We start from the raw sequence: 12,846 nt of genomic DNA, 5'->3' as shown, positions 1-12,846 counted from the left end.
GAGAGGGATAGAGAGAAACATCGATGAGAGAGAAGCATCGATCAGCTGCCTCCTGCACACCCCCTACATGGGGATGTGCCCGCAACCAAGGTACATGCCCTTGACCGGAATCAAACCTGGGACCCTTGAGTCCGCAGGCCGACGCTCTATCCACTGAGCCAAACCGGCCAGGGCCACCGTCCCCTCTTACTTTGCTCCAGCTGCAGGGTCTTTCTTGTTCCCTGTGTGAGGTACTCACGTTACCTACAGGACCTTTGCACTTACTGTTTCCTCTGCCTGGAAAGCTCTTCCCCTAGATAGCCACATGGCTCTCTCTTCCTTCAATCAGGTCTCTGCCAACGATCAACAGGTATTTCTCTGACTACCCTATCCTATATAATAAGAGGCTAATATGCAAATCGACCAAACGGCAGAACTACTGGTCACTATGATGTGCACTGACTACCAGGGTACCGCTGCTCAACGCAGGAGCTGCCCCCTGGTGGTCAGTGCGCCAAAAGCTGGGCTCATGGCTGGTGAGCGCAGCAGCGGTGGCGGGAGCCTCTAAGGATGTCCAACTGACAGCTTAGGCCGGACGGCTTAGGACGGACATCCCCCATGGCTCCCGGACTGCGAGAGAGCGCAGGCAGGGCTTAGGGACCCCCCTCCCAAGTGCACAAATTGCGTGCACTGGGCCTCTATAGATATAAAAGCCTAAATGACTGTCTGACTGTCTGACCAGTAGCTATGACGCACAATGACCACCAGGGGGCAGACACTCAACGCAGGAGCTGCTGAGCTACGGTGACTTGGCAGCTGCGGTTCTCAGGTGATGTATCCAGAACCAGAGAGGAGGGAGCCTGATTCCTGGGTGCGTCACGCGAGAACCGCCTCTCACAATCCAGGACCCCTCGGGGGGATGTCGGAGAGCCAGTTTCAGCCCAATCCCCACAGGCTAGGCCGAGGGACCCCACTGGTGCACGGATGTACCAGGCCTCTAGTCTAAAATAATAATACCTCACTCTTTTATTTCCACTGCTTTTCTATTTATCAGTCTTCCCCGACTAGTATGTCACTTCCAGAGGGCAGCGACTGTTTTGTTCACTGCTCTGTCCCCAGCACCTCAAGCAGTGCCTTTCATGAAGTAGATGCCCGGTAAATATTTGAAGGAATGACCAAAAAAAGTTGTTGAATGAGTAGAATGAAGAAATGACTGGATGGCAGTGTAGGAACAGTAGTCATTCTTACCTGGGGAATATAGGAATTGTTTAGGCTTATATATAGGGGAGTAAACAGCTTTCCCTTGTTTTGTACATAGTGGGGAAACTTTCTAGCTCTAGGGCATAAAGACGGGGAACCCAGAGTTGGGAAGCCAGCATTCTATTAAACTATCTGCTGTTTAATGTGTGTTTTTTTCTAGATAATCACATTTTTGCCTGGGGCAATGGTGGTAATGGTCGCCTGGCAATGACCCCTACAGAGAGACCTCATGGCTCTGATATCTGTACCTCCTGGCCTCGGCCTATTTTTGGATCTCTGCATCATGTCCCAGATCTGTCTTGCCGTGGCTGGCACACCATTCTCATTGTTGGTAAGGGTTTCACATGTGTGGATTGAGGTGGCTTTGACAGAGGATAGACCTCTACTTAAGATGCTGGTGGCTACATTCTTGGAAACAGAAGTGTCCTGAAGAAAAGAGGCTACTTCTGTAAGTCTTACAATGTCAGGATGCCATGCCTAGTGGTAGAAACAGAACATTGTCACTTCCTGAGCTTTATCATTTGCCACCTCTTGACCATTTTAAAAATAAATTTTTTTTATTGCTTTCAGAGAGAAAGGGAGAGAGAGAGAAACATCAATGATGTGTGAGAATCATAGATCAGCCGCCTCCTGTACACCCCCCACTGGGAATAGAGCCGGCAACCATGCATGTGCCCTGACCAAAAATTGAACCATGACCTCCTGGTTCATAGGTTGACACTCAACCTCTGAGCCACACCAACTGGGCATTTTTTAATATAACTTTGTTCTCTGCCTCCCTTGCCATTGAATTTGTTGCTTCTAGTTCTCTACTAAGTAGCCTTTGTTGTCTGTGTTTATGCTGTTTTGAGAAACATTTAGTACACCTTTAAAAAGAAACTAAATCATAACTGCTTTCTGCAGAAAGAGTACTTTGTTATGAACTAAATTATATAAAGGCCCTCTGTGAGGATTTATAAGTTCATTCTTTTAGATCAGTGGTTCACTACCTTGGCTGCACATTAGTCTCCTGAGGAGCTTTTAGAAATCCCTGTCCAATTAAACCAAATCTCTAAAGCTTCCCAGATGATTCCAAAGAACAGTTAAGGAGAATTGCTACTTTACATAGCGAATATACTTTATATAGTGAATATAGAATATAGCTAGTGGTGCTTGGCTTATGTTATTAATATCTAAAACAGTAATTAATTTTAGTTTATTTGGAGTGAGGAATAGCAGTTATCTCCTAGATCAACTCCCTATCCTAGTCCTTCTCACTTTTTCCTGCCTATAGCTGTAGATAATGCTTAACTACTGAATTTTTTTCCTCAGAGAAAGTATTGAATTCTAAGACCATCCGTTCCAATAGCAGTGGCTTATCCATTGGAACTGGTAAGTAGCAATGTCTTAGGTACCAGTAGTTTTGTGAGGTGTGGAACTTTGGGTTGGAATCCATACAGTCTCTCCCAAAAAAAGGAAATATCTTTTGGAAATGAGGAATACAGTGATCAAGAGGGAGGATCATATTTGGGTGGATTTCACAGTAAGTTATGAATTTTACATTGTGGTCAGAGGAAGAGTACATCTTTGCCCCCACACATATGGAAGTAATTATGTGGCTTGCCCAATATTGTAATGTGACTTACGTATTGTCTTTTTTCTGACGATGCTTAGAGGCTACAGATTCTGTCTACCCTGTATTTCCATGGTATTTCTAGGGGTATTCTACTCTATAGAAATAGTTCTTCAAAACAGGCCCTCAAAATTAAAAGTTGGCTAGACTTCCAGGTGGTTAGGAAAACTAGCTTAAAGCTCTCTGGTCTTTTTCCTTTGGCTTCTTTGTTCTTAGTGCTGTGTTATTTGGGATCATGCCAGGAAACTAGATATGTGTTTCTTTTTTGTTTTCCATTTGCTAGAGTACCTGTAGTCTTTGATGTCTCAGAACCTGGGTTCTGATATTTTGTGGAATCAAACAGATAAAAACCCAGAATAAAAGCAGATTAATCCTCAAAAGAAGTAGTTGAAAATCTGATCTAGAGTTGTTGAACTTTAGTTTACAGACACATGCACGTACATTATACCTCTTATTAGACTCTTTTAGTAATTCATTGCTCAGCATATATTTGTGCATATTACTACCTGTCACAAATGATAAAATCTCTTTTTGCAAAGCACAGCTGTTCTATTGGAGCTTTGTTTTGCTGGAACGGTATTTAAAGGAAAAACATAAGATTAAAAGCACATGTCCATTGGCTAGAAAATGTAAACTACATAATGGCAGGGATTTTTGTCTTTTTTTTTTTTTTTTTCAGAGAAGAAGAGAGAGAAACATCAATGATGAGAGAGAATCATTGATCGGCTGCCTTCTGTATGCCCCCTACTAGGGATTGAGCTGCAATCCGGGCATGTGCCCTTGACTGGAATCAAACCTGGGACCCTTCAGTCCCCAGGCTGACGCTCTATTCCCTGAGCTAAACCAGCTAGGGCATTTTTGTCTATTTTTATTCATTAATTGTATCCACATTGCCTAGAAGAATGCCTAGCAAATGGCAAGTGCCCAGTAAATAGTTGTTAGTTGAATGTGTTATGATCATCCAATAGCATGTTATATAAGAGTGAAAATGAACATCTACAGATATTTCCATAATGTAAAATGTAAAAAGCAAGTTACAGCAGACTACATGTCTTATATAAAGTTCAAAACCCAGGAAAATAAATAACATACTGCTTAAGGATACATACGTATGTGATAAAGTTGTTTTTCAAAGAAGAAATGATAAATGCAAAATTAAAAAGTGCTTACATCTGGGTAGGAGGCGAGAGAAGGACTTCACAAAGCAGGCCGAGTGATACAGGCAATGTTCTAGTTCAGCACTGTGCCATCGCTCTTTCTGCAGCAGTAACAATGTCCTGTATGTGTGCTGGCCAGTGAAACAGCCACTAGCCACATGTGGCTGTTGGGCCCTTGAAAAGTGGAGACTGTGACTGAGGAACTGAATATTTAATTCTGTTTAAATACCCATATTTGGCTACCATATTGTAAAGTATAATTCTAATTCTTCAAGTGGTAGATTCATGTGTGTTTTATTAGGCATCAAAACTTACACATAATTTAAAAATCGTCTTATGTATATCTCAGATGTAACATAATTTTTAAAAACAATTTAAAACAAAAAGCAAGCTTCAGAATTATTTCAGCATCTATAGTTCTACTAGTTTAGTAGGACTGCACTGGTTAGTATAGTTGGTAGTCATAAACAGTCCTTTACATTTAACTTTAGAATAGACCATGCAAATTATCTTTGGCAAAATTTACTTTTTCAATTATCTTTTTCTTTGGCCCATAGTAAAATTCAGTTTCATTTCTTGACCACACATCAGCTAGTCTTCATTAAGGTAACTTGGAATATGCTTCATGATATAGAAAGAACCAGCAGTCCTATTTTTTAAATTCTTACGAATAGTCATCAAAGAATTCAATGACTTTAATAGTTGAAGACTTCTCCATTCAGATGTTTCCCCAGAAAGGGAGTTGGTGGTGAGTTTATCTGGCAACTTTAAGTGGGTTTTGGCTCAAATGTGAAAGAGCTTTGTATAGAAGATGAACCTTTGTGGAAGATGCTGGAGTCTGGATGTATCTTTTAAAGCGTGGATGCTAGATTTGATGAGCTATGCTTGGGGTGATTGTTCAGTTATGGTTTAGAACACTGATCATTTGCTATGAACATAGGGAAAAGCAAGTTTGGGAAGAAGTAAATTATCATTATGAAGATACTGATATACAATACCTTGTGTAAAAACTAAAAAATTTAGTCCCAAATACCTGACTTACACTGTTGCTATTCTACTTCATGCAACTCTAGTCACCTCTTCCTAAGTCAGTGGGGCTCTAAGGTGGTAAATCTTTCTTGCTGCATAGCCAAGTTGTCTATTTCTGTGCTGTGTATCTGTCAGTGGTTCAGAGCTCTAGCCCGGGAGGAGGAGGCGGCGGCGGTGGGGGAGAAGAGGAGGACAGTCAGCAGGAATCTGAAACTCCCGATCCAAGTGGAGGCTTCCGAGGAACAATGGAAGCAGACCGAGGAATGGAAGGTTTAGTCAGTCCCACGGAGGCCATGGGGATCAGTAGTGGGGCCAGCAGCTCCTGTCCTGGCTGGCTTCGAAAGGTAATTCCTTTGGTAGAGGTACCCTAAATAAAATATCAGATCCTTTGCAGGGACTGGAAAGGAGTTGTCAGAATCTTTCAGTTTCCCATGTCCTGTTCGAGTGTTTTGTAGCAGGCACCTGGGTTTCTCATTTCTACCTGGAACAGAATCACCAAATCTTGAATCATTTTTTCTTCCTGACAACAGATGCAAAATGTTCTCATACCTGTATTACTTAAATGAATGTAAATTAATACAGGCAGTTTTTGTAATACATGTGTGCAAAGATTAAGCTTATGATTTTGTACTGTGATTTGGGGCAATTGGAATGCTTACAATAGAGAAATGGATTATGCAAGTTGAAGTGCAGACAGTAAAAATGTTGGAGTAAATTTATTTATTTGGAAAGTTGGTTATAGCATATGGCTGTGCATAGAAGGATGGAATAACACCTGTGCAGTAAGATCCCATTCTTTTAGCAAATATGTAATGCATAGAAAAATGTCTACTGTGAAGACTATACTAATTATTTTAACAGCGGTTATCTGTGAGTGATGGAATTGCTGGTGATTTTTATCATCCCCCTTTGCCCATCTGTATTTTCTCATTTTCTACAGTGAACATTTATAGTTTGTGAAATTTTAAATTTTTTTACCAAAAAGATCAAATCTATGTATTTACAGCTCCCTTTCTAATAACTTGATAGCTGTACAGGGAGTCTAAATGGAGGAAGCAGTACTCTGTACTATCTGAAGCATCAGCCTCAGCCTTTAGAAGCCTGGCAATTGGCCTCGCTACCATCACCTTAGAGCTTCCCAAGTCACTGACTTGCCTACACAGAATAAGTGTGTTGAGGAAGCATGTCAGGCACTCCAGACTCTGTTCCTATCACTGAAACTCCTCTGAGGAAGGGCTGACAGGTTGTGGACAGGTAGGGAGAGCTATGTCATAACCACAAGTGTCCTGGCCCACTAGAGGGTGCTGATGTCACAATAGAGTGAAAGCTTATAGCAAGAAGGAAGTTTGAGATAAAGTAAATGGCTCAGACAGAACTGATGAGATTCTCTCTATATACATAGGAGCTGGAAAATGCAGAATTCATCCCCATGCCTGACAGCCCGTCTCCCCTAAGTGCAGTTTTTCCAGAATCTGAGAAAGATACCCTGCCCTATGAAGAGCTGCAAGGACTCAAAGTGGCCTCTGAGGCGCCTTCAGAACACAAGCCCCCAGTAGGTGCCTGGGTAACTGAGCTTTTTGCCTTTGAATCTCAACTAGGTACAGTGGCTGCAAGCTCCGCCCAGTTCTCTTGGCCTCGCTGTCTCCTCCTCTGGTTTCTTTGGTCTCCGGCTGCTCTGTATCAGTTCATGATGCTGTCTATTTGATAGTGCTTAAAGCCTCTACTGAAGAGTAAACTGAGTTGTCTTGGAAAAAATGTTCACTCTTTCACATTGCTGACAGGCAAACACTTTTCTATAGCAGAGAACTGTCTTTCTTTTCTTTCTGCCTCAAAAGTCCCAACATTGAAATTCCAAAATTCAAATCCAATTTTTCACTATACTGGTAGGGTTGGTTGGAGGCTTTAAATACAAGGTGGGCCCTAACCAGTTTGGCTCAGTGGATAGAGCGTCGGCCTGCGGACTGAAAGGTCCCAGGTTTGATTCCGGTCAAGGGCATGTACCTTGGTTGCGGGCACATCCATTTGGCACAGAGAATGGAATTTATACTTTTACAGGGTGGGGCAAAAGTAGATTTATAGTTGTGAATATGTGAAGCACAGAGTATGTTCTTGAAATATTTAATAATTATTGTATTATTTTCCATACAAACAACTGTAAGCCTGTTTTTGCCCAACCCTGTATAAGTAAGAAATAATGCTTAGGTCCAACACATGTCATGAATACCTAACCTTGATAGAAATTAAATTGTGGTAAATACCTCAATAAAACTGTAAATCAGGGGTCAGCAAACATTTTGGGCCACATTGTAATTATTTAAGGCTTTGTGACCATATATAGTCTCTTTAGCAGCTATGCCACTCTGACATTAGCAACCATAGATAATACATAATGAGTATGCTTGTATTCCAATAAACTTCACAAAAACAGGCAGTAGTACTGATTTGGCCTATGGACTGTCTTATGCTATAAACAGGGTACAATAGAAGAAGGGAGAAAAGTTGAGACTAGCAAAATTGAAAAGCTCCCCAAAAGAGGTAATGCAACCTTTGAAACTTTAAGGTAAACCTTTAAATTCCTCTGTCAGTTAGTCTTGAATTGTTTTAGGAATCCTGTGTACTGAACACCTCTCACATCTCTTCTAAAGTGTGATCCGCTACATTTCATGCATATTGACCCTTTGGATCACAGTTTCCTCACTGTGATTGGAAAGACTTGTTCCAAACTAAATTATGCTTCCCCACCTCAGCATTTTATTTCCTTGTTTGTTTACTTTTAATCCTCACCCAAGGATATTTTAGAAAAAGAGAGAAACATCGATGTGAAAGAGAAACATAGATTGGTTGCCTCCCGTATGCACCCTGACTAGAGATCGAACCCACAACCTGGGTATGTGCCCTGAATGGGAATCAAAACAGCACCCTTTTCTGTATGGCACGGCGCTCCAACCAACTGAGCCACACTGACCAAGCCCCATATCAGCATTTTAAATGGGAAGATATCAGTACACTTTAAAATGTTTTCACAAAGTCTTCCAAAATAGATGATTGGTTTTTTTTACCTTAGCATAATGGAGACTGAGGCAGAGTTTGCTTGCCCTACTATGTTAGGGCCAGGTGCTCTTGTAATCCTGGCTGTTTTCTGTTTCTCTTGCATGAACTTCATGTGTATATGTTTTATTATATATTTTTTAAATATCTTTTTATTGATTTCAGAGAGAGAAAGAGAGAGGGAGAGATAGAAACATCAATGATGAGAAAGAATCATTGATCAGCTGCCTCTTTCACACCCCCCTCTGGTGATCAAGCCCAAAACCTGGGCATGTGCCCCAGCAGGAATCGAACTGTGACCTCCTGGTTCATGGGCCGATGTTCAACCACTGAGCAACACCAGCTGGGGCTTATCTTATTATTTTAAAAGTAAAATCTGGTAGCACTTAGAGGAAATTTCGAATGGGGAGCTGTGGCATCCAGGCAGAACCACCTGTGACCTCTCTCTCTCCACTCTTTAGCCACCTCGGCTGAATCCTGCAGGAACATGTGCTGGGAAGGGAACACCGTTGATTCCTCCTCCCTGTGCCTGCAGCACTCTGCAGGTAGAGGTTGAGAGATTGCAGGGTCTGGTGTTAAAGTGTCTGGCTGAACAACAGAAGCTCCAGCAAGAAAACCTCCAGATTTTTACCCAACTACAGAAGCTGAACAAGAAGTTGGAAGGAGGGCAACAGGTAAAAGCATTAAAAGAATAATTCAATTTCAGAGTCTGTTTTTGAAGAATCACAGAAACAAAATTCCAAGGACCAACATATACTTACTCTTTTGTAAGTGCTTACCTTTTAATGATGTAACTTTTTGAATGAATTCCAGAAGCCCTGGGCCTGGTTCAAGCACCTGGATTGAATGATTTTTTATCACCTAACTTCCAGTGTTTTTTGTTAGTCTTTGTTTTTTTCTTTTCCTTCTTATTATGAAAATTTTTAAGTATGACAGTTCAGTGAACACCCATATATTCACCATCTAGATTCAACAATAGTTAACATGTTGCCATATTAGTTTCGTGTGTGTGTGTTTAGAATGTGTGTGGGTATATATCTGTGTGTATTTAAAGTGTATGTATTTATTTTTATTTTAATAAATCATTTTCAAGTAAATTATAAAAGTCATGATATAGCCTAAATTCTTTCTTAAACGTATCCAAAAATGAAGACATTCATTCTCTTGGATAACCACAATACCATTATCACACTTAACAAAATTAACACTAATTATCTCAATTCTTATCCAGTATCCAATTGATACTCAAATTTTTCCAGTTTTCCACAGAAGTGTCCTTAACTGTTTTTATCAGACCAGAATCCAGTCAAAAACCCCACATCACATTGTTATGTCTCTTGTTTCTCTTAATCTAGAGAATTCCCTTCACCACCATCACTTTTTTTTTTCCCCCCCATGGCATTGACTTGAAGAAACAGGGTCAGTTGTTTAACAGAATGTCCCACATTTCTGGATTTGTCTTGTTTTCTTGGGGCATTGCTTAACTTGTTCTTTTGTCATCCTGTCATTTCTGTAAACTGGAAGTTAGATGCAAGACACAGTTAAATTTAAGTTAAACTTTTTTTTAAAAAATTCTCACCTCAGGATATGCTTACTGATTTTAGAGAGAAAGGAAAGGAGAGAGAGAGAAACATTGAGTGTGAGAGAGAACATTGATTGGTTGCCTCCCCAAACCCGCAACCTTTGGTATGCAGGATGATGCTTCAGCCAACTGAGCCACACCAGCCAGAGCTTAAGTTAAACATTTTTTGTAAAAATCCCTCACAGGTGATGCTGCATGCATTGCTTTTAATGAGCCATAGTACAGCGTGAACTAGGATAGGGAAATATGGTTCAGTCCGTGGCTTTGCCATTTAACAACTTTTTGTGTTTGGACAAATTACTTTGTTTTAATAAGCCTTAGTTTCTCACCTAAAAAAATAATACCACCTACTTTGTATGGTTGTTTTGAGGATTAAATTAAATAATGTCTATGAAAATACTTTGGAAAGTAATGCTTACTAGAGGTAAGCATGGGGGGATTGGCAACTATAGCCAACTGGAGGGTTGTTTGCCTAGGGCTGCCTCAGTTTTTAAACTGAGAGTGCTGAATCCCAGAAAATCCTGCTGTCTGCAACAAACCAGGACAGTTTGCCTCCTACCTGCAGCGAATGTAAAGGGTAGCCTTTACCTAAGGTAGTACTGTGATTTCTCACAATACTCAGGTCACAAATCCCTAGAGTTTGACATTGAAAATCTAGTCCTGAACTGCCATGATAGGTAGCAGTAGTGTTAATGTGGAACTGTGTTTTATCTGGACAGATGGGAATGCATTCCAAAGGAACTCAGACGGCAAAGGAAGAGATGGAAATGGATCCAAAGCCTGACTTAGATTCAGATTCCTGGTGCCTCCTGGGAACAGATTCCTGTCGACCACCCAGCCTCTAGTCTCCTGAGCCTGTATAGCCTCCAGGAAACTGGGATCCAGAGAACTTCACAGCACACTTACTGAATGCAGAGCGCGCTTTCCTGGCTTTGTTCACTTGCAGACAAGGAGCGAAGGCGGAGGCTCTGAAGCACTTTCCACATACACTTGGAGAGTGGCATTGCCTATTAGATAGGATCTAGGAGTGGTTTTGTTTTGGAGAATGGAAGGGCCCCGTGGCCCTGGCTTGGTCCTCAGTGACTGCCATAGCAACAGCAGCTCTGTACCTCATCTGGTGATCCCACCTTTGAAGAGGAGACACAATGCTCACCTTAATTTTGCTGGTAGCAGCTTATATCCCATTTATCATTTTCACCGTTAATTGGAAGCTGCCTTGGAAATTCAACACCAGGCATTGCACCTCTGGGTGGAGGAGGGAAAAGTGTGAAGCTGGAGTGGGCTGGTACCAGGTGGGGCCCCCCAGGGTCATCTGTAGAGAGTTGAAGTGCTCTGAGCCCTCTCAGGAGTCCTGAGTCCAGGAAAGACTGGTGGAGTCAGTCTCTTGGGCCAGTTTTCAGAAAGTTCAGTTACATCGTGCAGCTCAATGCTTTAGGAGGAAAAATGGGCTTCAGTTGCTTTTCCTCTGAGGTTGATTGAAATTTCTTCGGTGAGGAGTAGAAAAAGAAGGGCAGGTCCCTCCTCATCACACAGCTGGAGTGTCCAGCTGTGGCCAGTGCAGGGTGGGCTTTCCTAGCTTTAGAAGATGCCTCTGAGAGATGAGGTGGCTTGTAGAGAATTGAGCCAGTCAGGCAGTAGGAGTGGCCTTAAGGGAAAACCATGAGGGAGAGGAAGTCCTCTAGCTGCCTCTGCTTGCATGTTTGAGAGGCCGGCAGTGACAGTCTTCCGTCCAGGCAGCCTCTTATGCCTCTGCCCTCATGGCTCCTACGGTTCTGATCTTGACATCGGCAGCCCCATCCACACTCCCTTTCTATATGTCTAGTCAGTATTTTCTCCCCTTTGGTGTTTATGACGCCATATCAGTGAATCTGTATCATCTTTCCTACTTGAGTGGCCCAAAGCCAGCCCCCAAACCTGGTAGTCCCTGAAGCCTAACAACAGGTAGAACCTGCCAAGTGAAAGGAATTTGGCTGAGCTCCCTTCTAATCCTGTAGTCATGTCCTTATAGACCAGAGCAAGCTGGCTTTCCCAAAGTGTCCTAGAGCGTTTGATGATTTTACTTAGGGTGTGAGCTTGGTATCTCCACCTAGCCTTGTGAAAGGTTCACGGGCCGCCTTGAAGAGTTTCACATCCTACCTTCCTAGAAACAGCTACATTGTTTTATTTCCTTTTCCCTAAACCAAAACATAAATGTTTGATGTCTGTTTAATATTTTGGAAGGATCTGTGCAATGGAAATGTCATTTCCCTAAAACTGATGATGTAAAGGCTGATGTTCCGGGAAAACCCCATAGCTGGGGATGGGCAACTCTGTCCAATGGGATCTTCTTTGGTTTGATGTTCCCATTGTTTTCTCAGTTCTGGGAAGCCTAGTACAATGGTACTAATGTAATCACTGAAGCCTTTTCTTAAAATAAGGGAAGGGGCCAACCCTGGATTAAGCTACAAATTCTAGGGACTTGGGGTTTGCTATACACCCTAATAATGGGTTTTGATTCATCATGTAAATGCAACTTTGATTTTCTTAAAGGACTGACTGGCCTTTCACGTTCTTGTGTCCCTCATGCTTACCATCTCAGCAGGCCTGAGAGGCAGGGTCAGTTTGGGTGTTAATCATGAGTGTTGCTTCTGCTATGGATCTGAGGAACATGGGACGTTGCTGAGACTGGGGGATGGAAGTGAGCATTGAAGGGAGGGTGAGACCCCTGTCCTTGTTCCGGAGGGGAGTTACTCTCTAGCAGTGGAATGCTGTGGTCATTTTCTCTAGCATGTTCCCTTGGGAAACCTAGGTTTGCTATGAATCTGGCTGAGAATCTAAATTCTGTGCCTTAGAAACAATTTGCACTTTCCCAAATTGTGCCTGGGACAGCCGTATTTTCTCCACCAAACAGCTATGCAAACAGAAACCAGTTCAAAGGTGGCAGCCATGCTTAGATAAAAAGTGAAAAGTGAGGTAGCAGAAATGTCTTTGAATGGTTTTCTGTAATTCTCTACTTCTCTATACAGTGCTAGGTGTTTTAAGTTTTCCGTAGTATTGCTTTTGAGTTACAGTATAACCTGAGTTATTCCTCTGCTCTGACATTGTTGCTGAAGAACTAGCTTATTGTTGGCCAGATGTTTGAAAGGTTGAGGGTGGAGTGGTTTGGCATTTCTATTTTAAATAAACATTTAAACTCTCAA

General features: G+C 42.0%; 1 protein-coding gene across 1 annotated transcript in view; it reads left to right on the top strand.

The window, feature by feature from the left end:
• Positions 1-12,846, top strand: part of NEK9 (NIMA-related kinase 9) — a 40,019-nt gene extending 27,173 nt beyond the window's left edge. Inside the window, exons 17-22 of the mRNA XM_005883609.2 lie at positions 1,400-1,570; positions 2,551-2,610; positions 5,173-5,381; positions 6,440-6,589; positions 8,547-8,759; positions 10,387-12,846. Of these exons, the coding sequence (XP_005883671.1) occupies positions 1,400-1,570; positions 2,551-2,610; positions 5,173-5,381; positions 6,440-6,589; positions 8,547-8,759; positions 10,387-10,512 (929 nt within the window). The 3' untranslated portion in view covers positions 10,513-12,846. The remainder of the gene's footprint in view (positions 1-1,399; positions 1,571-2,550; positions 2,611-5,172; positions 5,382-6,439; positions 6,590-8,546; positions 8,760-10,386) is intronic.

This window comes from Myotis brandtii, unplaced genomic scaffold, assembly GCF_000412655.1.
Source record: "Myotis brandtii unplaced genomic scaffold, ASM41265v1 scaffold793, whole genome shotgun sequence".
NCBI classification, from domain to species: domain Eukaryota; kingdom Metazoa; phylum Chordata; class Mammalia; order Chiroptera; family Vespertilionidae; genus Myotis; species Myotis brandtii.
This window is presented reverse-complemented; position numbering and strand designations above follow the sequence as displayed.